Source organism: Aspergillus stella-maris, assembly GCF_047715825.1.
Source record: "Aspergillus stella-maris strain CBS 113639 unplaced genomic scaffold BDV14scaffold_4, whole genome shotgun sequence".
In the NCBI taxonomy this organism is placed as follows: domain Eukaryota; kingdom Fungi; phylum Ascomycota; class Eurotiomycetes; order Eurotiales; family Aspergillaceae; genus Aspergillus; species Aspergillus stella-maris.
The window spans coordinates 196533-219532 of record NW_027396798.1 but is presented as its reverse complement, the minus strand read 5'-3'; the positions used below and the strand labels follow the sequence as shown (position 1 = coordinate 219532).

At 51.3% G+C, this 23000-nt stretch overlaps 8 protein-coding genes across 8 annotated transcripts; 4 read left to right on the top strand and 4 right to left on the bottom strand.

Moving 5' to 3' along the window:
• Nucleotides 1-48: 48 nt before the first annotated feature.
• On the top strand, nucleotides 49-4167 carry atg11 (autophagy protein ATG11; the record flags this gene model as incomplete). The annotated part of the gene is made up of 3 exons (XM_073770914.1): nucleotides 49-116; nucleotides 232-343; nucleotides 400-4167. 3 exons carry the CDS (start codon nucleotides 49-51, stop codon nucleotides 4165-4167), a joined length of 3948 nt encoding a protein of 1315 aa, XP_073632507.1.
• A 1178-nt stretch (nucleotides 4168-5345) lies between these two features.
• BDV14DRAFT_164749 (uncharacterized protein) lies at nucleotides 5346-6898 on the bottom strand. Its single transcript, XM_073767234.1, has 2 exons — nucleotides 6818-6898; nucleotides 5346-6765 (listed from the first exon to the last, which is right to left on the bottom strand). The coding sequence occupies exon 2, from the start codon at nucleotides 6576-6578 to the stop codon at nucleotides 5466-5468; it is 1113 nt and encodes a 370-aa protein (XP_073632506.1). The 5' UTR covers nucleotides 6579-6765; nucleotides 6818-6898; the 3' UTR covers nucleotides 5346-5465.
• Nucleotides 6899-7042: 144 nt separating this feature from the next.
• BDV14DRAFT_164747 (uncharacterized protein) lies at nucleotides 7043-9918 on the top strand. Its single transcript, XM_073767233.1, has one exon. The coding sequence runs from the start codon at nucleotides 7128-7130 to the stop codon at nucleotides 9627-9629; it is 2502 nt and encodes an 833-aa protein (XP_073632505.1). The 5' UTR covers nucleotides 7043-7127; the 3' UTR covers nucleotides 9630-9918.
• A 661-nt stretch (nucleotides 9919-10579) lies between these two features.
• BDV14DRAFT_209818 (uncharacterized protein) lies at nucleotides 10580-15017 on the top strand (the record flags this gene model as incomplete). Its single annotated transcript, XM_073775747.1, has 5 exons — nucleotides 10580-10840; nucleotides 10901-12634; nucleotides 12716-13237; nucleotides 13295-14307; nucleotides 14338-15017. 5 exons carry the CDS (start codon nucleotides 10580-10582, stop codon nucleotides 14945-14947), a joined length of 4140 nt encoding a protein of 1379 aa, XP_073632504.1. The 3' UTR covers nucleotides 14948-15017.
• Nucleotides 15018-15941: 924 nt separating this feature from the next.
• BDV14DRAFT_164744 (Alpha/Beta hydrolase protein) lies at nucleotides 15942-17808 on the bottom strand. The gene is made up of 2 exons (XM_073767232.1): nucleotides 17218-17808; nucleotides 15942-17153 (listed from the first exon to the last, which is right to left on the bottom strand). Exons 1-2 carry the CDS (start codon nucleotides 17709-17711, stop codon nucleotides 16127-16129), a joined length of 1521 nt encoding a protein of 506 aa, XP_073632503.1. The 5' UTR covers nucleotides 17712-17808; the 3' UTR covers nucleotides 15942-16126.
• Nucleotides 17809-18021: 213 nt separating this feature from the next.
• On the bottom strand, nucleotides 18022-19046 carry gliN (N-methyltransferase gliN; the record flags this gene model as incomplete). Its single annotated transcript, XM_073772296.1, has 3 exons — nucleotides 18022-18146; nucleotides 18224-18778; nucleotides 18869-19046. 3 exons carry the CDS (start codon nucleotides 19044-19046, stop codon nucleotides 18022-18024), a joined length of 858 nt encoding a protein of 285 aa, XP_073632502.1.
• A 552-nt stretch (nucleotides 19047-19598) lies between these two features.
• On the bottom strand, nucleotides 19599-21483 carry gliF (cytochrome P450 monooxygenase gliF; the record flags this gene model as incomplete). Its single annotated transcript, XM_073775746.1, has 3 exons — nucleotides 19599-20942; nucleotides 20999-21167; nucleotides 21407-21483. 3 exons carry the CDS (start codon nucleotides 21481-21483, stop codon nucleotides 19599-19601), a joined length of 1590 nt encoding a protein of 529 aa, XP_073632501.1.
• A 76-nt stretch (nucleotides 21484-21559) lies between these two features.
• On the top strand, nucleotides 21560-22723 carry gliT (thioredoxin reductase gliT; the record flags this gene model as incomplete). Its single annotated transcript, XM_073772295.1, has 3 exons — nucleotides 21560-21981; nucleotides 22052-22364; nucleotides 22472-22723. The coding sequence occupies 3 exons, from the start codon at nucleotides 21560-21562 to the stop codon at nucleotides 22721-22723; spliced, it is 987 nt and encodes a 328-aa protein (XP_073632500.1).
• Nucleotides 22724-23000: the final 277 nt, after the last annotated feature.

Below are 23000 nucleotides of genomic sequence, written 5' to 3'. Positions count from 1 at the left end.
TTCCTCGCCAGACGACGACTGGGGTGCTTTGCTCAGTTGGTGAGCGGGATGTCGTTGCACATCTATATCGCTCACACAGGTGAGCATTTACTCGCCGACTCGAGCACTTTCCCTACGTAAGTTATTCCTCCGACCGCCGGCGCATGATGACCCAGATGGAGCCTCCGAGCGACAGCTCCGCTTGTCATCTTTGTGAGAATGTGAGCTGACAACGCTGGCTTACGCTTCTAGAACGGATGCACTCCGGTCATGGATTACACAGAATACGTCTATTCCGCCTCAAAGGCAGATCTTGATGACTGCGCGTGGGAAGAATGTCAAGATCCAGACGCTTGCCACTGAAGTATGCCCGACCGCTTCTTCTACACCATTATCGCAAGCTGACAACTTCTTCCACAGAACGAACTCTTTGTATACGACAGACGATACGTTAGTGAAGTAGATAACGCCGAACTACCCAAGCTACCTTCACCGCAACCTCTCGTGCTCGACAACCCTCCGGATACGCTCTCCGATCAGAATGATCTACAAGCATGGCGGAATCTATACCAAGCTAGGAAGACATGGGCCTCCAAGTTGACGGCACGCTGTGAAGCTGCGGACAACAGCATCCGCGAGTTCAATGAGCGGACGGAGATCGTCAACCGGGCTTCAGGTGTTGCTCTCGAGAATCTCAAGACGCATGTGACTACGCTGGACAACCGATTTCAGGAAGCACAGGACTGGGCAAGAGGGATGACAAAGGAACAACAATCTGCACTCGAAGGTTGGAAACAAGCTCTTGCCAACCTGCAAAATATCCCCGCGCGGAACGACTTCTCCTTCCTAGGTCGGCCGTCTACACCAAGGTCGGATGCCGACAGGTCCACGGGGACATTGCTCGACTATGTGGATACGGTGGAAGTACACAAAGCTGGCTCTGAAGCTTCTGCCGCGTCTTCGCGCTTCACTCGACATTTTCAGGATATCGAAAGAGCTGTTGGGGAAATTGCCAACGACACCCAGCGGCTGCTGGATGAAGTTCCGCCTCCAGGCTCAGCCGGTGTCGAAGGTCTTTTGCAGGAAGTTGAAACAATATCCAGGAAGATTCAATCCGACTACGAACATGTCCTTGCCTTGCCCAACAACCAAAAAACTTTGGCGAATATCTCGAGACTTGCCCTCAACCACACCAAGGATCTTCTACCGTCGATGCTGGAAATTGGCATGGAGATTCGCGAAGGCCTGGCGGGAGCTGTCGGACAGTATGAGGCTGCTGCGCAGGCCGCTTTCAGCCGAACCAAACTCATCTCATCCATACAATTTCGCTTGGCTGATATGCAAGCGGCCATTGCCAACCTCACTCTTGAGAGCGAGGCATTTGACTCACTGTACTTTGTCTTCCATATGCCATTGGTCTACGGATCCGTCTTGATCGAGTCTGTGAGACGGCGTGAGTTCAATGAGAAAATGAAGACGGATTCCTTGACTTTGGCGGAAGAGATGTCTGTTTTCCAAGACGAAGAACAACGTCGCCGAAAGAAGTGGATGAAGAACATGGAGGACTTCATTTCTGTCACGGACACCACTACACCAGGCATCGAGGTCAACTTACGCGGTCACGATTTCGACTGGCCCCCGGTGGAAAGAAAGGAGATTGAGTTGTATATCGAAGAACTGAAGACGAAACCGGGTATGACGAATGCTGCGCAGGAGTTAGCACAGGCATTCAAGGAGCTTGATGCCCCCACTCGAGTGCAACGACGAAGAGCAAAGGCATTCAAACAAGGTAGTCTATTCGATCTAAGCCGCAGCTCGCTCCTACTTCACAGCGATGAAATGGTTCGGAGCTTAAGAGAGGATAAAATCAAACTTGAAGAAAAAGTACGTGGGTCAGAGAGCAGAATTCGCAAGCTGGAAGACCTTCTTCATCGGCATAGCCATATGGGCCGTCCATCAAGTGGCAACTTCTCCGTCGACTTTCCTAGTTCTCCTGCATCTCCGCATCCTGATGTTATGTCAAGAAGATCGTCAGTATCGTCGCGGCGAATGTCCTCGAATCAGACGTCGGAAGAAAAGAACTACATGAACCGAATCGTCCATCTTGAAGCTGAACTCAGCGCCGAACGTGAGACTGTGCAGCGTCTGCAGCGAGAAGCGCACAGCGAGCGACAAACAAACACCGATAAGATGCAAGAGGTCCAGTCCACGAAGAACGACCTGATTGGGAACCTCGAAGCTCGCCAGCGCGAATTCGACGATGAGCGGAGATACCTTGAGGGCGAAGTGAAACGGTTCAAGATCCGTGTCGAGGAGCTTGAAGAAGAGCTGGACAGAACCATTGACGGTCGCGATCATGAGAAGCAAGATGCCGACGAGCGCATGCACCAGCTAGAGCTAGAACTGCAGGAGGCTCATGTGCGCGCCGATGAAGAGATGCGAAAGGCAAGCCGCCTCCTTGAGCAGATGCAATCTCATAAGGATGCTGGAGATCGCTTCCAGGCGCAGGTGGAAGAGCTCGAGAAGGAGAAGGCAGAGAAAGAAGTGGAGAGGAAACAGAAGGATGATGAACTGTATAATGCTTTACGGGCCGCTTTCCTGAACCTGTCGCCAGGAGGGCACGCGCCAAGTCAGGCTGCGGATATCATCAAAGCAATCGACGTGCTCACCGAAGGCTTGACCATCCATGCCAAGACTGCTGAAGATAACGCCACAAAGGCCGCAGCGGAGAACAAGGACCTTACCGAGCAGCTAGAGAAGATGGAGGCGGAGTGGGAGGAGTCGAAGAATGCTTCGGACAACCTCAAAGCTGAGCTGGCTCAGGCTCGTGGAGAGCTCAAACAAGAACAGTCAAGGGTCGCATCATTGGAAGCTGAGTTGGAGGGTGAACGAGCTAAGCTTCTCGAGCTCGAGTCTAAACTCGCTGCAGGTGAAACCGGCGTCGGCGCCCTACGTGAGCACGTTGCAGAGGAAGAGCAGAAGCTTACAAACATTTCTCATCAGCTTTCTGAAGCTGAGGCCCGCGCTCGCCGATCCGAAGAAGAGGTTGCCCTGTGGAAGGAACGTGTCGAGGCGCTGTCAGAATCAGACAAGCAGGCCTCTGCCAAGGTTGATGTCAATACAACAAGGCTGGGAGACCTCTCAAGCCAGCTCTTTTCTCAAGTCGAGAAGCTCGGGCGTATGTTAGAGCAGCTGGGCTTCACTGTCATTCGTCAAGATGGAGAGCTGGTCGTCCAACGCTCGTCCAAGGTCAATGCGCTGTCTGCCACTGCCGACCAATTAACCCAATCTGGCCTAATATCTGTCAAGCCGGACGCAAGTCTCTTGGGCTGGACGCGCGCGAAAACACCCGAAGAAGCATCAGAAAAGTTTAAGGCCTTTATGGAGTCATTGAATCAGTTCAACGTTGACGTCTTTGGCGATGCAGTTGTGAAACGAGTGAAAGATATCGAGGTCCTGGCCCGCAAATGGCAGAAAGAAGCCCGCGGCTACAGAGACAAGTACCACCGCGTGCAAGGCGAAGCACACGACAAGATTGCTTACCGCTCTTTCAAGGAAGGAGACCTCGCTCTATTCCTGCCGACGAGGAACCAAGCTATCCGATCTTGGGCTGCCTTCAACGTCGGCGCACCACACTACTTCCTCCGCGAGCAGGACGTTCACAAACTTCAGACTCGGGACTGGCTTCTCGCACGTATCACAAAGATTGAAGAACGAGTGGTTGATTTGTCAAAGTCCATGAACGGCGGTGCCGGCAGCGGCAACCCTGACCGCCGCTCAATCGGGGAGACAAGTGACAATGCCTCCATCGACGATGAGAATCCGTTTGAGCTGTCAGACGGCCTCCGCTGGTACCTTCTCGACGCAACGGAAGAAAAGCCAGGCGCACCAGCAACTCCAGGGCTTGGAAAGAGCACAGTCGCGCCAGCGCATGTCGATGCCCGGGGCAGTATCCGCCTCAAGCGCACTCCAGCCGGCGGAAACGTCACCAAAACACTCACAAGAAGCCTCGACAGCCGCCGGGGTAGCTCCGCCTCCAACAGAAAGGGACTACCAGCCCGAGCGAACGACTCGACGGCAGACCTCGTTCGTTCCGAAGGCGACGCATCAAACACGAATATAGCAAATGCTGCCGGCTCCCAGGCCAACACCGACGAGGTTCGCCGCGACCAACTCCAGGGTCCGTGATCGCGGTCCCGCAATCTCTCCTTCCTGCATTTCCTGAAAGAAGGGCTGACATGGCTGTCTTTCGTAGGGCACGGAACATCCGCGAACCCGAACCAGACCTCATGAGCGTATGCTCGGCGAATACTCGCGCCAGTTGGACCCTGGGTCTGGGTCTGGGATCTATTCTCCCTCCGACACGCTGTCCTCGTCCGTTGCGTCCGCGTCCGCGTCCGCGTCAGCTTCAGCTTCAGCTTCGACGCTGAATCGCCGTCAGGGGAACGGTCCAACTGCCCCGCTCGCACGATTCCGTCCGTGGGAGAAGCTGTGGTCTGTTGATTATCGCTTGGAGGGTGGTGGTTAAACGGGGGTTGATTTAGTGAGGAGTCTCCTTCTTTGCTATCTCATGGGGCTTGTCTCGACTATGGTCTCTTTCTCAATTCTTTTTGCTCCGTGTTGAATGCGATTCCGTGTTATTTTCATATCGTCCCAGGATTGGTTTGGACCTGGCGCCTATGTTTGTCTATGCATGATACCCTTTCTCTCGTCCGCTCGGTCCACGTGACTTCAGGTAGGCCTCTATATACTTATGTTTTGATATCTTCCAAACCATGATGGCTCATCAAAGTCTTGATAATTTGCACTCACATATCTCGTTGCAACCATGTTCCATATAACGATTCTCAAGTCACTGGTCATGTGTGGACGGGACAACCCACCGAATTATGTCAAAAACTCAAAGGACCACTCAAGGTTACCTCCGTTCATACCAAGACATCTACATTCCTACCCATAAAATACTCCTCTTAACCTCACAATGAACCACACACAAGACCCCGTCCAATCAGCCAAAGACTTCAAAACAGAATCCTCCTTCGAGCATGACCCGCAAACCGTCCTCTGCTACCGCGCACAGAGTTCTCATTTTCACAGACGTCTGTCCAGATCTAGGAAATAGGACCGTCGAGTATCTCGATGAGGAGGCTGATTGAATACGCAACCTGTCTACCTAACGAATACCAAGCGCAATAATGGAATGCATAACTTAATCCATGATTGATTATGTAGGGATTTAACAATTGCATGGAGACAACTACACGGAAGCATCTTTTTTAAAACGTGGTCAGGCACGTCTCACTACTCATCAGAAAGTGTCCCCTACAAGTAATATATTTACATACCGTTAAGAGGTCGTGGACCATGGTCATTTATGTCAACAATCAAATTACCCAACCTGTCTATAATCTATATTATTTCCATACCTGCAAAACACCAAGCCCAATAATAAGATACAAACCTAAGTCGAAAGAGAAAAGGTGCTATCAGTCCAGCTCCTCCGCATACTTATCAACATCCACAACTGAAGTCGTACTTGACTCCATACTAGCTTCGCCATCCATATCTCCGAAGCCTTCCATGCCGCCAACCTCCTGCCAGAACTTCGTGAAATCGACCCCCGCATCCTCGAACAGCTGTTTTGCTTGCACCATTGCACTGGCTTGCCGATCCGGTGTGAAGCCGCCAGGTTGTGTACTCTCGTACTGGATCAGCTCGACCCATCGGAAGAAGAGCTCTTCCTGACCCATCTCGCTGAGCTTCTCCTTGAAGGCGAGGATCTGGTCACGCTGTTTCGTGCGCGTCCGGCCCTCTTCAGTGTTTTCGTCGCCGACGTGCCAGATGATCCAGCCGTCGGTGTCGGTATTTACAAGTACAGCGGTTCGAAACTCATCGAGAGGGAGGGACGTGTTTTCCGCGTTCGCAAGCTCATGTGCCTTGATCATGGCTGGGTAATCGAGGTCCCAGTCTGCGTCAACGAGAAGGTACCCTGTCTTGGCGAGACGGTCGGGCGTAACGGCGGCAACAATCTTGTCGCGCATTTCCTCGTTGTCGCGAACCCAGCGGTTACGCACGAGGGTATCGCTCAGCACGGACTGGCTGCGGCGGACGATGATCTCCGAATTCTGGAAACCGACATGGCGGCGCCATTGAACGGGCCCTTTGAAGAAGTTGATTGGCCATGAAATAAAGGTGATGACGATGAAGTAGTCGAAAAGGACGGGGAGGGCGTGCCGCAGGACATGCGATGCTAGTTCGATCCAAGAAAGTAATGAGGTGTCGATGCTGATAGAGCTTTCGAGACCGAGGACCGTTGCGAGGAGATCGGGATATAGGTTGCGGCCCATGTAAGCGCGGACAGCAATGAGGGCGATGATGAGAATGTTTGTGACGGCCGGAACGATGAAGCTCGACCGTTTCAGTTCGATGGCGGAGATGTCGACGTGGAGGAGGTATACTTCTTTTGGTGAGAGGAGTTTGAGGAATGGGGTAAGTCGTTCTGGAGCCACCACAAATGGCGGCAGAGGACCGGATTGGGAGCCGGGAATCGATGCACCAGGGCCTTTGCCCTTGACTGAGCGTCGTGCGGATTTGGCCATGGTGGTGCGAAATGAAGATGAGAGTCGAAATTGGGGTTCTGGATATCAAGTGCGCAAGTGTAACGGAGTAATAGAGATCGAAGCGTCGAGAAGCAGGGGTTGCTTTATATACTCGTAAGATTCCAAGCGTGGGGAAGCACGAAGCCACGATGAGGCCGATGATCAATACATCTGATGGTGTCACATGCTGGTCAGTTGGTGGCCGCTCGAGCAATGGCTGGACTGAGAAGGGTACGTACTGTTTGGATAGAGTCAAGTGACAGGCCACCTTCTCGTCGAGAGAAGCAAGTGAGAGCAAAGTGAGAGTAGCGAGAGTACCTAGCTGAGGTAAAGAAAGAAAATCGTCGTCATGCATCAACAGCGCTGACTTTCTGGCCGCCGCACCGCTAACCCAATCGGGACCGGAGATCCCCTCGGTGCGTTAAGCTTGCGCTACTACTGTTCCAAACAACTCAACGCGACAATCCCATTCTGATTCACCTCTAGTCCTTGTATAATTATTCGCGCATTCGATATTGGCTAATGCGTTAATGGCGCATACCCCTCGCCATGACCACCCCCGAACGTCAACGAGGCCAAACATCATGGGCGCGTCGCCAACAGCAACACCAACACACCTCCCCATTCCGACGAGCACGCCCTGATTCACTTCACCTTGACGCGTCAAATGGCCTGAGTCCCCCGCGTGAATCTCCTGTGCGGCATCGGAGGAACTTCAGCCAAACGGGAACACTACGAGGAGCCTTCGAGTTCGCATCGCGCCTGCCCTTGGCGGAGATCGAAGACGACCTCTTCCTGACCGGCTCCACGCAACAAGGCTCACCCTACAAACGACGACGGAGTACGAGCGCAATGTCTTCACTTTCAAATCCGCCAGAGCTAGACGAGGCGTATAAGCAAATTAACGACGCCAACAGTCTCACCGACCTCGACCTGTCCGATGATGAAAATGCCGTATACAGAAGCGACAAACTGAGCAGGCGAATTCCTACGCCGAGAAAAGGACGATTGTCTACCGGATCAGACGTTAGCTTTACGAGCGATTCCTCCCGTCGTCGATTTATAGATTACGCCAAGGACGAGGAACGGTTGAAGCGGGCTACAACTAGTCGGTCGCCGGTGCTGGATAGAGCTGCGCTAGGGAATGGAACAACATCTGATCATCTGGTGCGACGTGACTCGGAAAGCAACAGTATATCAGATGAGGATTATGGTATCGAACCAGCTATGAAGGCGCCCGCGACCTGGGGAAGCAGGGCAAGGCATGGCAATAATTGGATGAAGAGTCTCACCCGCAGTCATGAACGAACCGAATCGAATACGGAGGAACCCAGAAAGAGCCCACCCAGAATTTCGGACGAGATGAACTCAAGGCGCGGCCAACGACTTTCCGAAGATCGAGAGGTCGAATTAGAACGTCCAAAGTCGCGTCACGGCTTTTCGTCCACTGAAGCGCCGGCGTTTGGGCGGATCGAAGATCTAGCTGGAGGTCAGAGAATACCAAACACACCGATTTCCATTTTCCCGAGTTCGACCTTTACCAAACGCAGTCCAACCAAGCGTGACTCGCATGACTTGTTACGAAAACTTGCACGAACCGGGAGCCCCAACCAGACGTCCACGGCCGCATTTCAGACACCGGAACAAACAACTGGAAGACGCATCTACGACAAAACACCGGTTGTTACGGGTGCTTGGATTGATACCCCGGTGACAGAGCGTGTTCCTGCATCAGAGCGTAGGGATCCCCTTAGAACGCTAGGATCAAAGATGGACAACACCTGGAGCCTTGACAAGCTGGAGGAGGAACCGAATGAACAAGACGATGTAAACATCGATGCAGAAGGACTGATCCCAAGCTTTGAACCGATGAAAAAGGAGGTGGAACTATCAGCGAATGAACCGAAACAAGAGCAGAAAGGATCTCTCTGGTCGATAAAGGACGCACCAGAAGGGAACCAGCTACAAGTAATCGACCCGAGCCAGGATCTCTCTGTTCGTAAGGCGCCGAAGTCGAAGGAACCTGAAGGAGACGTGCGAAAGCAGGAACCTGTGGAATTAGCTCTTCCAGACCATCCTAAGAGTGCTCTGGAAACCGTGCTTCAAGAACATCAAAACAACAAGGACTCTCTAGACGTGGGCGACGATACGCTCGAATCTCTGCAGGCAATTATGGACCAACAGCCAAGCGAGGACACTGGGGCTCAGGAAGAAGATGATGCCGCATATGAACAGCAAGTAATCGGAGAGCTGGAGTCTGCGCAACCTTCCGAATTGAAAGACTTTGACCGTATCGAGGGGAAGCTCCAGTCACTTTCCGATACCATGTCCAACCTGAAGTCCGGACTCAACCAGTTGGGAAACCGGGTATCTCGAGACACCGAGCAGATAATCGCCTCTTTAAATAGGAGCCCAGATAAGACAGAGTTTGAATCGGGCAATTCAGAGAAAGGCTGTCAGTGCAAACCGCGAGCCAACGGTGTCATGCAATATGGGATCCCGCTGCCCCGGTTGTGGACACAGAGTAGTGTTTGGTGGATGACCCGTCCAACCCGCCTTGGCTGGTGCACACTTGTTGCTTTGGCATGGTATCTCTCTGAGTCCACCATGTGCGATCAGTACTGTCACCCACGTGTCGATACGAGATGCGAAGGCAATTGCCTGAGACCGGATGCACCACGCTTTCCATTCGTGATTCCCACGATGGTATCGCGCTGGTTGCATTTGTCAGATATCTTACTTCCTCTTTGGACCATTATCTTGGCTTTCTTTAGATTCTCCTCACAGATTTTGGGCCTGTCAGATGGATATGTGGACGACGAGCCCCCAAAGCTCAATTTGACCGGCAAGATCTGGATCGACGGCACCCAAATCGACAGCCTTCCAACCGCAACTGCAACTGCAACTGGCATGGGCTTCATCCCTCCGGTAGCGCAGTGGGCGTGGAGAGAACCAACGCAAGTTCCAGAGCCTTTACCAGACATCGTCCCGAAGCCGAGCGCTGCAAACGACTGGGACGATGTTTCGATGGATGAGGACGAGTTCCTCTAGTGGATATACTTTTCGCATTTTGTCTTTATTTTTGCATTACTTCATTGTTTTTCAGCTCTGCAATTAGCATACTGGCGTTATAACGGTACGGTGACGGAAGGTCATGGGTGGTTACTAGCGAGGCGTTTCCGGTAGATATACACCATCCTTACTATTTAGCAACAGGCCTTTTTCAGCCACCCAAGGCCGTCTCATACTCAAATCTATATCAAACGGCTCAGTTTTCGATGCTCTATCAAATGATGCCACTCATATCATAATAGCTCGAAAGTAGTTTTCCTTCTCGAACTGCAAAATGTGCTTTATGCTTAAATTTAAGGTTATTTTGTCTGATATGCTTTAAGCTCATCTTAATCTATTTATAGCTGTCAGTCACAGTTACAATGATAGAGTCTCTTACACATGGACCGTCACATGGAAGGTAGCTTCATGGTGAGTTAATTACAATCATAAACAACGTGCTTAAGGTATGGTTCACAAGTGGTCCTTTCTATGCGCGCCAAGGCCAGTATCGAATTTTGCCACTGGACCAAAAAGGGTCAACCCTCATTAGTAAGGGCTTCTATTCTGGCTGTCAGCCAGTATATATTATCAGGTGACCTCCCGACGCGTTGCACCTTCCATTTCGGGAGAATGAACTGAGATGGAATCAACCCGGATTAGCATCATCTTTTGTTTAGGTCCCTCTTCATTCAAGACGCTTCGCTTGATATTACCCACATCGCTTTGTCGTCGAGCAATACTTGACAACCCGCAGGAGTCAAGTCTAATCAGCAACCTATCACCTTCTTGCATGGCGGCTGACCCCTCTTTCTGCAGTCAGGCCCCCAACAGGGCCCAAACATATTTAGCATGAGGCTCAGCGCAGGCAGATGGCTTTTCCCCACCATCACTTAAGCAGCAGTATAAGTTTTCCAGTGCAACCGAAAACCGTTTTCGTTGCCGTCCCTATGTCTGGCGTTGAACTTGCAGACGATTATAACATCCAAGAGGCGTGGGACAAGGCATGTCAAGCATTCTCGCGGATGACCAAGATCAATCTGACTGCCTCGCCGAAACTCAGCGTCGACGATGTGCTTGACGAGATTAGCAGGAAACAAGACGAAGATGACAAGAAGCAAAACAAGTACAGGGCTGCTAAGGATGTTATCAGCAAGACCGGAAACTTCATAATGGTGCTGGGTGGTATAGCAGCTCAGGGAGCTAGCATGGTGAGTCTGGTCTCCTTTAGTTACACGAATCAACGGCTCCATTGACATGGGTACCTTTAGGCTTTCGCTCCTAGCAGCCTTTGCTTCAATGCAATTTCCTATCTGATTCAGACCGGAGCCAAGTACAAAGGCATCTTCAGCAGTCTAGCTGAACTCTTTCGTCGCATCTCCGATGTTCTCGAGCGATGCAAGATCTACATGCGACTGCCTGCTGAAGCCGTCGACGTCTCGTTGCGCAAGATCATCAATGAGGAACTAGTTTGCTTCGTTGATATTTGCGCCCTTTCAATCAAAGTTATGAAGGGAAGCAAGATCCTCACTGCGCTCAAGGTTTTTGCATTTGACAGTGATGAAGGAATTAGTGGCCAGTTGGACCGTCTGGCTTTGTTGGTCGAGCGCGAATCTCAGATGCGTGCAACCCTCGGATTCGAGTCACAGAAAATTAGCGAAAAGGCCATTGTGGAAACTCGCGATGGGACGAAAAAGGTCACCGCATCGGTTGACCGGCTTCTCACCATTGAGCAGAAGAAAGACGCTGATAGCGTGGCGAAGCGGCTGCTCAACAAAATAGATGCCAACCTTGACACACCAAGTGCCACCTTCAAGGAGATCCAAGCAATTTATAACCGCCACTTGAGCGACCAGGTTCCGAACACCGGGCAATGGTTTCAAAACGACCCTCTCTATATATCTTGGGTCCATTCTCCGGGGCCGCAATGTTCAATTCTAGGACTATCCGGAGACGAAGGCTTTGGGAAATCGTTCCTGTTCGCGGCCACCGTCAACAGCCTACAGGAAATGCACAACGCACGTGAAGAAGGGATGACACGCGCTTCGGCGGCCTACTATGGGTTTAACCAGGATAAAAAAGGCTCATCACTAATCACGACGTTGAAGGTTCTTGCCTGGCAAATCGCCCAAGCAGATATGGTATACCGAAAGCATCTCAGTTCAGCGCAAACAATTGGTGTAAACCAGATCGGGAGTCTTTGCGACATCCTATTTGGTAACTTCCGTCAAGCCGATTCGACTTTTTTCCTCCTGATCGACGGGATTGACCAGATTGACAAACAGCACCTGAAGGTACTTTTACAAGTACTGGGCGAATGGCAGACTCATTCGACAGGTTGGTCTGGACCTAACCTACGGATTCTCTTGACAGGCCGCACAGAGATCATGAGCAGAATCAGCGACGAGCTTGGAGACGGAGTATCGGTGATCGACATGGCGACTAAGAATCGAGATGATGTACTCAAGTTCATTGACGACCGAATGGACAAGATGGATATTCTGAGTGGCTCATCTGATCAGGTCAACTCCCTTCGCGGCGAGATCCTTGAAGATCTTGCTAAACGAACGAACGGTGACTTTGTCAACATCGGACTCCTCTTGGATGAGATCAGTACCAAGCAGCGTCCTGGTGAGATCAGGGACATTTTATCCCGTTCTGGAGAGGATAGGACCGATACAATCGCTCGCAAGATCGAAGCGCTGAATGAAACCCTTAATGAAGAAGATATTTCAGACCTGAACGATATTCTCACTTGGGTTCTATTTGCCCACAATCCTCTTAGTATTGAAGAACTGGAAGCAGTTCTTTTCCTCAAATCCCGCGAGAGGCCCCTACGACCACTAGCATACAAGATCAAACACCAATATTCATCACTGTTCCAGATTGTCGCTGCGAAAGTGCATATGGTGTCGGACTCAATCAAAGACTTCCTGTGCCAGAGCTCAACACTAGATGATCAGGACCAAACTTCAAAAGGCCCTGGCGACGTCAATGAAACCGAAGTGAAAATAGTTCGCCGGTTTCTCGAATCCGTGTGCGACCCTGGTCTCTTCGCCAAGTTTGGGTTCGAGGAGTTCTTCCAGCGAAAGCTCAAGGGAAAGGCCGTCCGTGTGGGAGTGGAAGTCGAGACAGCACATTTGAGACTAGCAACGGCATGTTTGGAGGTCATCTGTACACCAAGATTGCCGGACCTCGATTCTTTACTTGATTATGCCGTCAGTTGCTTCCAGGAGCACCTGGCGTCTGTAGACCATTCGCTAACCCTCCCACGAGACAAAATCGCTTTGGGTCCACAGTTAGTGAAACTTCTCACAGACACAGAAATCATTGAGCGGTGGTGGAGTTATAGTTCTATTCGGCTACGAGTGCAGTGGATCTACACGGACAATGGCGTAGATGTCCTAATGAGATGGCTGCAGGATTCCGCAGTCACAAAGAACATCTCCGATGAGCACAGAAAGTGGATCAAAAGTCTTAGCTCAAAGACGCAACTTGATGCAGATCCTCTCGAGCATGTAGCCAAATTCCTCGCTCGTTATTGGCTTCAGCCGGGCCCACATGGCATTAAACGTCTCTTTGATATTGTCTATGGGTATATCACAAAGGTGGTACTCAAGAATGCATTTGTGCCGTGAGTGTATGACTGATTAATGGCTTGATAGATCAAGAATCGAAAAGACCCAAGCATCGCCCGGGCGGCTGAAGATTTGGACGATCACACAATAAGCGCCGCTGAAATCTTGGACACAGCGAACTGGGCCCAGAGCCAGGTTGGCCTGAATGAACTGGGGTATGAGGAAAGCCGTAACCTTGCACGGACTCTACGGAATTATGGAAAGATCAACGAGGCCATCGAGCGGTATGAACACACATCAACACTGGCAAAGGAAAACTGGAAATCACAATGCGGATTAGCACAATGCTATGCCAATCAAAACGAGTTCAATATCGCCATTGGCATTCTAGAAGCCACAATTCAGGGAATCCAGCGTGGGGAGATTGGAAAACTGGAAGAGCTTGGAGAGACTTTGATTGAGATGAATGATGTCCTGGCCATATGGCATAGGAGGAACGGCCGACAAGATATAGCACTCGAAATATATGAAAAGCGATTTGAAACCGACCCATTTGACTATGACACGACGAGAAATCTGGTAATACTGTTACACGAACAGTCGAAATACCAGGAACTGCTGGAATTCTTGCAGTTGCTAGGAAATATGACCGACGTGTCCTCTGGATTCAATCTGCGGACTAAAAATTTCCATGCACATTGTTGGGTGGATGCCTACAATGAAGCTATTACCGCAGCCGCACAAGAAGATGAGGAGTTCAATATTATCTTATGGGGCTATGAGGAAGCCCTTGATGCTACCAAGGGTCTACTATCAAAGGCGAAAAAGGCTGGCAATGTCGAGCAGGAGCATCTAGAGCTAATATCTCAAGTCAAACTCATGGCTCGGGTTGCGACTTTGTACAGAAAGCACAGCACCGGAAACCATGACCGCGAAAAGTGCGCTGTTGAGCATTGGCTGCGCATCCTGGAGATAATAGGCACTCACGACCGGATGCTGTTGGCCATGCAGCTGAGTGCCCGTGAAGAGTTTGCCCTCTTTTGCTTTGAGAAAGCCATGCAAGATCAGGATACGGCGACTCTGAATCTTGAGCATTTGGAGTATATAAACTCTTTGAGACATGTGAAAAGCCCATTGGAGATATTTAGGCTTCAAGACAGCTATCCGAACCGCCTCCTCGCTCGATACTATGCACTTCAGGGTAACTCCGAGAAAGCCAAGAGTATCCTACGGCCTTACATTGAAACCAGCTTGAAGTTGCTGTCGGATGATGATCCCTCGAGTGACGGTGACGCCTACGATGAAATGGCAACGTTATTTATGTTCGCGAACAAGGACGCCGATGCTCTTGCAGCATGGTCCCTGATTATCCCTGAAAGTGATATTGAGGCCACGGACAGCTCAGCCCGACTTGAGGATAATGGCCACAAGCTCGAGGGACCTCTGTTGGATGAGTGCGAGGCTGGATGTGGCACCACCTGGACATACGCTGACGATTTCTATATGTGCAAGCTCTGCGAACGTGTCCAATTTGACAAACAGTGTCTGGATAAGCTGCGCGATGGAACCCTTAAACAGGACATTTGCAGACCAGAGCACGAAATGCTGCATATTCCTGCTTATGATCCTGCTGAGCTCAGGCGGATTGGTGAGGGCAATGTCAAGGTGGGCGAGGAAATCATGCCAGTGGTAGCATGGCTTCAGCGGGTTCGTAAAGAGTGGGGAATTGAGTCGGCTTAGAGCTTTAGGGTACGAATCTGGTCAGATTTGCAGGATTTCCAAATAGAGGTAAGTCAGTAATAGCGTCAGGTACAACAAGGTATTTACCGAGTCATCAGAAATTGTTCCTTCCCTTGTCTGCGGAGGAAAGTTCCTAGTCTGACACCAGCCAATGCCATCCATACCTATCCAAGTTAGCCCTAACTTTCCCGCCCAGAAAATACTTCCCATGCAACATCAGCCCTACTAATCTTAATCCAACATCGGACTATGCCAGAATCATGATTTGAGGTTCTAACCATATCAAACTTTAAATATTCCCTTCTCTTTGACCAGCAAAAGAGCAGAAATCGGATCAAGTACAATACCTTGTCCTAAACTCGCAATGTTGAAAGCCACATTATGCATAAAATAAGCTTAACCTTACACCAAACTTTAAGTTACCTGAACCCTGTCCTGAACTTCATAAAAGCTAATTTGCGAAGTAGTTTATCTAGAGTGATTTGAAGCAATAGTACAACTTCTAAAAACTACGACGCAAGAAGCGCATTATACATAAATCAAGCATAATCTTGTCACAAACTCTAAAATCCTTAAACACTATATCAAACTCTAACAAACACGCCTTGCGAAAATACTCTTTAGTAGGAATTAGAGTATTCCAAATCCAAGTCCAAATACCTTTTCTTGAAAGTGAAGTGCAAGAAAAAAAAAAGTGCCTTATGTGGCTTACGCACGGAGTATTCCGGAGGACATCTTTTCTTATATGATCTGGTCTCGTGGACTTTGAGGTCCGTTTGATTTAGTAGAATCTGAAAGGGGTCGGGATGGAGTTCCGTTGTAAGATAGGGTTTTGGAGTCCGGGCAATGTTCGGTGGTGGTGTGTCTAGGGCCTGCAAAGTAGATGACGGGGATAAGAAAGTTTCAAGGAATATATAACGTACAGTGTTGGTGAGTTGATGAGAGGACCTTTAGAAAACAAAATGGAGTGGTAGATATGTGTAGCGCTGACTATAGTTCATTGTGATGTACAGACTGAACAGAAACTATATACCAAACTCAGAGAGAGAAACAAATTAACAGAGTATATACCACAGCAAAATGAAAAGATCCAACCAAGACCAAGACCAACGCCAAAGCTAGATATGTGGTATCCACGAACATAACATATAAGCCACCCAAAAGACGATGAGCTCTAGCTTAAAGCCTCGCACGATCATTATTCTTCGCAGACAAATTCCACTGCTTCAGCAGTTCCTTCTCACCTTCAACCCTCCATTCTTTCGTTTTCTTCAGCAAAGCATCGACATCATCCTCAGATAACTCCTTAACTACATCCTCCAGCGGAACCTCCTTATTATTCATAGGGTCGAACGCAAGGAACTTCATCTTACCATTCGCGCGATCCTTAATAGTCCCATTTCCAGTATCAAGATCAGAGGTAACATCAACACAGAACCCCCCGATCGAATCATAAAATGCCTTCCCCGAGCGATGCCCCGGCATCATCAGCCCAAAAACATGCGGCATGCCCTCCGTCTGCTCAACGACAACACCCACACCAGCATTATGCATTCTGCGCGCCGTGACGAGACCCTCATCTGTTAATCCCTCTTCGCCGACAGATATAAACACTGGCGGTGAACCCTTCCATAACTTCGACGGTGTCGCAAGGGGTGAAACGAGCGGGTGGATCGTGGCAGATGCGTTGACAAAGAAATCTGCGCGTGGTGGGGACGCGGGCCAGACTGAATCTGAGGGGACGGGGGGTGGTGTGTATGGTGCGCCTGTTGTATTTGAGGGTGAGGGGTTAGGGGCTGGGAGGTAGTCGTAGATTGCGTTTGAGGTGATTGAGGGCATGCTGCGCGAGATGTCGCACCACGGGGAGGAGACGGCGCAGCCGCCCGGTGGTAGGATGGGGACGGGGTGGCTGTGGAATGGGATGGTTGTTGAGGAGCGGTGCAGGGTGAGGAGTGTTTGCAGGAGGACGAGAGCGAGGTTTCCGCCTGCTGAGTCGCCGGAGAGAATGATTTTGTTAGGCGGAACAGGGGCGTGAAGAGAGCCCGGTGGTGGCGCAACGAGGTAGAGGTATGCAATTAGGGCGTCGACCAGCGCAGCGGGAAAGGGATGTTGAGGTGCGAGACGATATCGAACGGATAGGACAGGCGACTTCGTGCGCTTTGATATTTGCGACGTCGCTGCGCGGTGGGTGCAGGGGTCCATCAGGCTGGTAGACAAATGTTAGAACCCAATTGCAAGAACCAGCAAAGGCAATTGAAAGAGAAACTTACTAATAAGCCCCTCCATGAAAATAAAGCACAACCATCTCATTATCATTCTCTTCTTTCAACATCCTATACTTCTCACTCTCCTCAATCTCCAACTCCGGCGCATTCTTACCCACACCCCGTCGATACCCCGTCCACTCAGCCTCAACCTCCCCAACACCCGGAATATCAAACGTCTCGCCTCCAACCTTCAGCGCCTCAATCGCCTTGATCACCGCGTCCTGAACATCAATCTCGGGTTGTGGAATCGTGATCTTCGATACCCAGAGCGGACCCTTTATCCCGGGATCGCGCATTGACCCCTTTTGCTGCTTGCTCACGGGAATACGGCGGCCTATGAAGGATCGGATTATCGCGACCAACAATTCGGTGCGGAGATCTTGCTTTCCAGAGACGGGTGACTGCTTTATGGCGTGGAGGATTGTGGTTCGGAGGATGAGCGGGACTCGGATGAGGAGGGCGCCGAGGAGGGCGACGGGGTTGCCTAGGAGGCTCATATTCAAGATAAAGAAAGGAAATAGAGAAGGTGATATTCCAGTAATGACAGCGACACTCTAACAACAGCGAAGAAGAAGAAGAATGGTTGAAAGAAAAAAGGCATGCGGGGAGGAAACTTGGAAACTTGGAAGGGGCGAGCGGATGAGCCTCGGCTGCCCTGACGTACTATTCCCTAGGCAGTTAGACTGCTACAATTCCGCTCTTGGCGCACGTGACTGGCTTTGTCTGGCGAATGCACAAATAAATATATTTATACTGGCATAAATACTGCTAGACTAAAGAGCCAAAGACTACGAGCACCCATATGCTTCAAGCTCTTCTCCCCCAAACAGTGTTGTACCTCAGAATCCCACCAACAGTCGCAAACTCTTCCTCGATCGCCTCAACAAGCCCCTCAAAGTCTGCAGCAGAAACCTTGGAACCAGCCGGTAGTTCTACATGCAGCAGGACAGACGTCAGCAACTCAAAAAAACGAAGATAGCATAGGTAGGTAGGTAAAGAAGAAACATACTCCCCGCCGCCTCCCTGAAATTCCTCACCGTCTCAACCATATTCCGCATCGCCCACCCACCCAACTTCCGATCCTCATTCCCAGCCCCAATGCCAATCTCCATGACCTTCTCCTGAACATCCACGCACCCGAGCTCGGCAACCCACTCCCTAACCAACTTTCCAGGCCGCGGGTTCCACCCCAACAAAGGCAACATCTCCGCAACAGTCGCCTGGAACCTCGCGAGGACAGGAAACTGCTTCTTCTGCGGCTCCGTCAAATGCTCTAGGCTTCCCTCCGTGAACTGCACGTACCCCGTGCCTGGCTTTGCAAGGGCAATGAGGGCGCCTAGAGCCTTGCGGCCTTGAGGAGGGGGGAGGCAAGCGATGACGAGCTTCTGGTGCACGAGATCGAAGGTTTCTTGCCAGGCGGCGGGCCAGGGATCTGCTATGGATTGCACGTGGAGGGTTGTGTTGGGCGGGAGAGTAGAGGGGGGTGGGAACGCCGTGGCGGAGACGTCGGTGCCCGTGAGAATGGGCGAGGTGAGGATTGTCGAGATGTCGCGGAGCCAGAGGGCTAGAAGCCGTTACCGGTGGCAGTGCGTTAGTCTCGTGCTGTATGAGGAGAAGGGAAACGAGAGGATGGGACAGGATGGATGTGGTATACCGTCAAACGTGCCGCTGTCCAGAACGCGGAGGCCCGACTGGGTCAGGTCGATGGGAGCGAGGATGAGCTTGCCCATGTACGCCTTTATCAGGTCATGTTGGATCTGCATGCGCGCTCGCTCCTCGTCCTGGTAGTTGAGGAGGTAGCCATTTTCGGAGTCGGGGACGGCAGAATGCATTATTCTTTGCCTTTTGTTGCTGGTTCCTTTCTTGGTTGTTTGGTAGGTAGGTATGTCGCTGGGTAGGTAGATAGGTCCGTAGTGCTTCTGATATGTGATGCGACTGCCACTGGTTAATATGGCGTGCGCGCTGGGCCAAGTCTACCTGAAAAAACGATTGTAACTAGCATTCGGCGACCGAAACCGGCCTTGACCGGAAACTTTTCTTTCACTCTAACTCGTTGGGATCTTGCTCTTGATGAGTGTATCGGAGGCTTTAAACAACATAGATGAGAGTGATTTGTAGAACATAGGTAGCCTCTGTGAGTCTGCCCGCTATTGATCGTCGATGCTGCAGAGCCATACACTCCGATTTTATCTAGACCAGAGGCAATACAGTAACTTACCCATTCTCTAGAACATACATACAATCAATGGATACACCACAAGGCTGCCCCGTACCATTAAGCCATAGAGTAAGATGAACAATTTCTATTGCGCACTACCATACAGACCAACAGCCTAGGTATATTAACAACAACTGGGTCCATGTCTGGCACAACAACCCCCAACTTAAACCCCCTCCTCCCCATACCGACCACCACCCCTATACCTCATCTCAACCCTCGCCTCCGCATCCGGAAAAATCGCCAAACCCTTATACAGCGGCACAGGCCTCTCCCCACCAACAGGAAACCTAATCTCAAACTCCCTAACCAAAAACGCCACAACAACCTTGATCTGCGCACTCGCAAAGAACCTCCCAGGACAAGCCCAAAGCCCGTGCCCGAAATTTATGTTATCGCTGCCAGTAGACGTATGCTGCCAGCGGCTCTCGTGGCCCGGCTTCTCGCGCAGCCGCGCAAACCGCAAGGGATCAAAGCGTGTTGGGTCCGGATAGAGCTCGGCGTTCTGGTTTATGGGTTGCGCGCGGATCATGGCGAGATAGCCGGGTGGTATTATTTGGCCTGTTGAGAGACGCAGGCCGTTCGGGTCTGTGATTATGCGGGGGATGTTGACGAGGGACGTTGGGCTTAGGCGCTGGGATTCGCGGAGGAAGGAGTCAAGTTTTGTTAGTTTCGGCAGGGTGGTTTTGTTGAGTTCGGCTATGCCGTTGGGGCCGAGGACGGCGTCGAGTTCTTCGCGGAGGGTGGTTACGGCGTTTGGGTATGCGGCTAGATCGAAGAGGATGTAGGTTAGTGCGTTGGAGAGGTTGTAGATTGAGGCGAACGTTGCGAGGAGTTGGTCGCGGGTTAGGGCTGCGCTGGTGGCGGTGCCGTTGGCGTAGCGCGATTTGAACCAGGTTATCATGTCGCCGCCGGGGCCATTTTGGGATTCGGCGTCGGCAGGGCTGGCTTCTTGGGAGGCGAGGAGGTTGGCGATTTTGTGCCCGATCAGGGCCTTTGAGCGCTCGAGGGCTTTCACTTCTTTCAGGAAGGGGGCGATGAGCGGGCGGATGAAATGCGGGTAGAAGCGGAGGACGACCCAGGCGCGCGAGACATCCTGCGTGTAGTTGACGTTGGCAGTGATCCATTCCTCGTCGCGGCTAAGCGGGAGACCGACAAAGGCGCGCCCGGAGAGAATCGTGGCGACGCGAGGCATGATTGCGCGTGGAGTAACAGTTGTCCACTCTGTGCCTGGCTTGATCTTGAACTCGGAGGAGATGGCGTGGTCGATTTCAGCTACGAAGGAGGCCAGGACGGCCGGTGTGTTGCGCACAAGGAGATAGCGCATTGCATCGTCGAATTCGTCGGCCTTTGTGCCCATGTGCGAGTACTCGCCTAGGAACTGGTTGTAGTGGTGCTTTTTGATGGACAGTTGGGTCTCTGGTAGGGCTTTGACCGTGTCGATTTCCGAGACAGGGAGAACAACCAGTTGCTGGCCTGGAACGGCCAGGGCAAAGGGTGAGTTTGGATACTGTGGAAGCAGTCAATCAGTTTGATTTTACTGGTTATTGTGATTGGGTCACCCACCCGGGCATGTCCTTCGTGCAAGGTCTGGACAATGTCTTGGTCGCCAGGGCTCGCGAGAACAGGCAAATCAAGTGCCTTGAGGCTCTTTGTTTTTTGGAGGAACAGGCGGTTAGAGAAATATAGAATCAGAGCAATAATAGAGCCAACCAGCGCGGTGCGCAGGGGCTGGCTGTCACCAAGAAAGTAGTTGATGGTACTGTCCATGGATGCGACGCTGTTCCTTGCTAGATACCAGGGGGACAATGCCCTTTTCGCCAGGATCTACAGCAGCCTAATAAATCGTTCGAGTGCGGTAATAGGTCGGCAGAAGACGCGGCGTCAGCAAACGGAGACATTCTTTCGGCCTCCGTGTAAAAGTCTGCGAATGATCTAGGTAGGGCTAAGGGTGTCTACCTTGCAGGCGCTTACAGGGAAATGTCTCCGAAAAGTCTGCGAGCGGCAATGCGGCTATAAATCTGGATGTGGGAGTCACACCATGCATGCATTGCATAAACATTGCACTGCACTACTACCTAGTACTCCCATTTTTTGTTTCTTTTCAAACCGCACATTACTACTATGATGGTTGGAAAACTCCTCGCCAACGGGTCTCTGCTGGTCGACGTACTGATCATCGGTGCCGGACCCTCAGGATTGTCCACGGCCACAGGTTTAGCCCGCCAGCTCCATTCAGCTGTAGTCTTTGACTCGGGCGTCTACCGCAATGCCAGAACCCAGCACATGCACAATGTTGTAGGCTGGGACCATCGCGATCCCGCCGAGTTCCGAGCGGCTGCGCGCGCCCAGCTGGCCGCGCGGTATGCAACCATCGCCTTTGAGAACTCGACCGTGGCGTCGATCCGGAAAGTCGAAGATAAACAGCTCTTTGTTGCCCTCAACGAGCAAGGGAAGCAGTGGTACGGGCGTAAGGTCGTTCTGGCTACAGGCGTGCGCGACGTGCCTCTAGAGATTGAGGGCTATGACGAGTGCTGGGCGAATGGAATGTACGTACTCTGATCTGTTTCTTTGGTCCTTTGTTTATTGCATGATGGGGTAAGCTCATGAACCCAATAGATACCATTGTCTTTTCTGCGATGGGTACGAAGAACGCGGCCAGGAAACCGTCGGTGTCCTCGGTGTAGGGCCCATCGCTAACGTCCAACGTGCGGTGCACCTCGCTCGCATGGCCCACCAGCTCTCAGAGTCCGTCACGATCTACACAAACGGAAACATCACATTGGTAGAGGAGATCAAGATGGCTGTCGAGAATGCAAGCTGGCTCAAGGTCGACGCCCGGCCTATCTCTCGCTTCGAGAAGGGCGAGGTCGGCAAGACGGTCAACGTCCACTTTCAGGATAAATCGGCGGCGAAGCAAGAAGGGTTCCTGGTGAGTTTTCCTTTTTTTATCCCTCCTTTGAGAATTCTCTTTCTCTCTGCCCCGGTCTAGGCAGCGCAATTGATGCACCGGGCTAACTCGAGGCCCGTCCCCATCAGGTTTACAACCCAAAGACCGAGATCAACGGTTCATTCGCTACCCAGCTGGCCTTGAACATGACGGAGGGAGGCGATATCCAGACAACCCAGCCTTTCTATGAGACCAGTGTCCAGGGCGTGTTTGCGGTTGGTGATTGCGCCACGCCACTCAAGGCCGTTACCCCGGCGGTCTCGATGGGATCATTGACGGCCGGCGGACTTGTTGCGCAGCTGCAGGCTGAGCCCGTGATTGACGTTGCATCGGTGCTGTAGACTGCTAGACAGACTGTGTCATTTAAGCCTGAATATAGGGGTGGTGGCGCTGCACCAGAATAGCATAATGATATGTGCCGTATTTTCGTCTCTCAAGTCTAGAGTCAGTCGTAGCCCGTGAGATTGAATGAGTGAACGCCCTTGATATACATCCCAGTATACCTCATGACAGAATCTCCGGACGATGTAGTCAAGAACATAGAGTATTCAACCGAAGCCTTGCCATTTTCCTTTCCCATCACAGTCTCGTAACCCTCCTCGCAATGGAAGGAAAACA

Excerpts from the sequence above, each read along its gene's own strand:
- BDV14DRAFT_164749 (XM_073767234.1), bottom strand. The coding sequence starts at position 6,578 with ATGGCCAAATCCGCACGACGCTCAGTCAAGGGCAAAGGCCCTGGTGCA.
- BDV14DRAFT_164747 (XM_073767233.1), top strand. The coding sequence starts at position 7,128 with ATGACCACCCCCGAACGTCAACGAGGCCAAACATCATGGGCGCGTCGC.
- BDV14DRAFT_164744 (XM_073767232.1), bottom strand. The coding sequence starts at position 17,711 with ATGAGCCTCCTAGGCAACCCCGTCGCCCTCCTCGGCGCCCTCCTCATC. Across the intron at positions 17,154-17,217 it reads TTTCATGGAGGGGCTTATTA|CCTGATGGACCCCTGCACCC; the intron begins GTAAGTTTCTCT and ends TTTGTCTACCAG.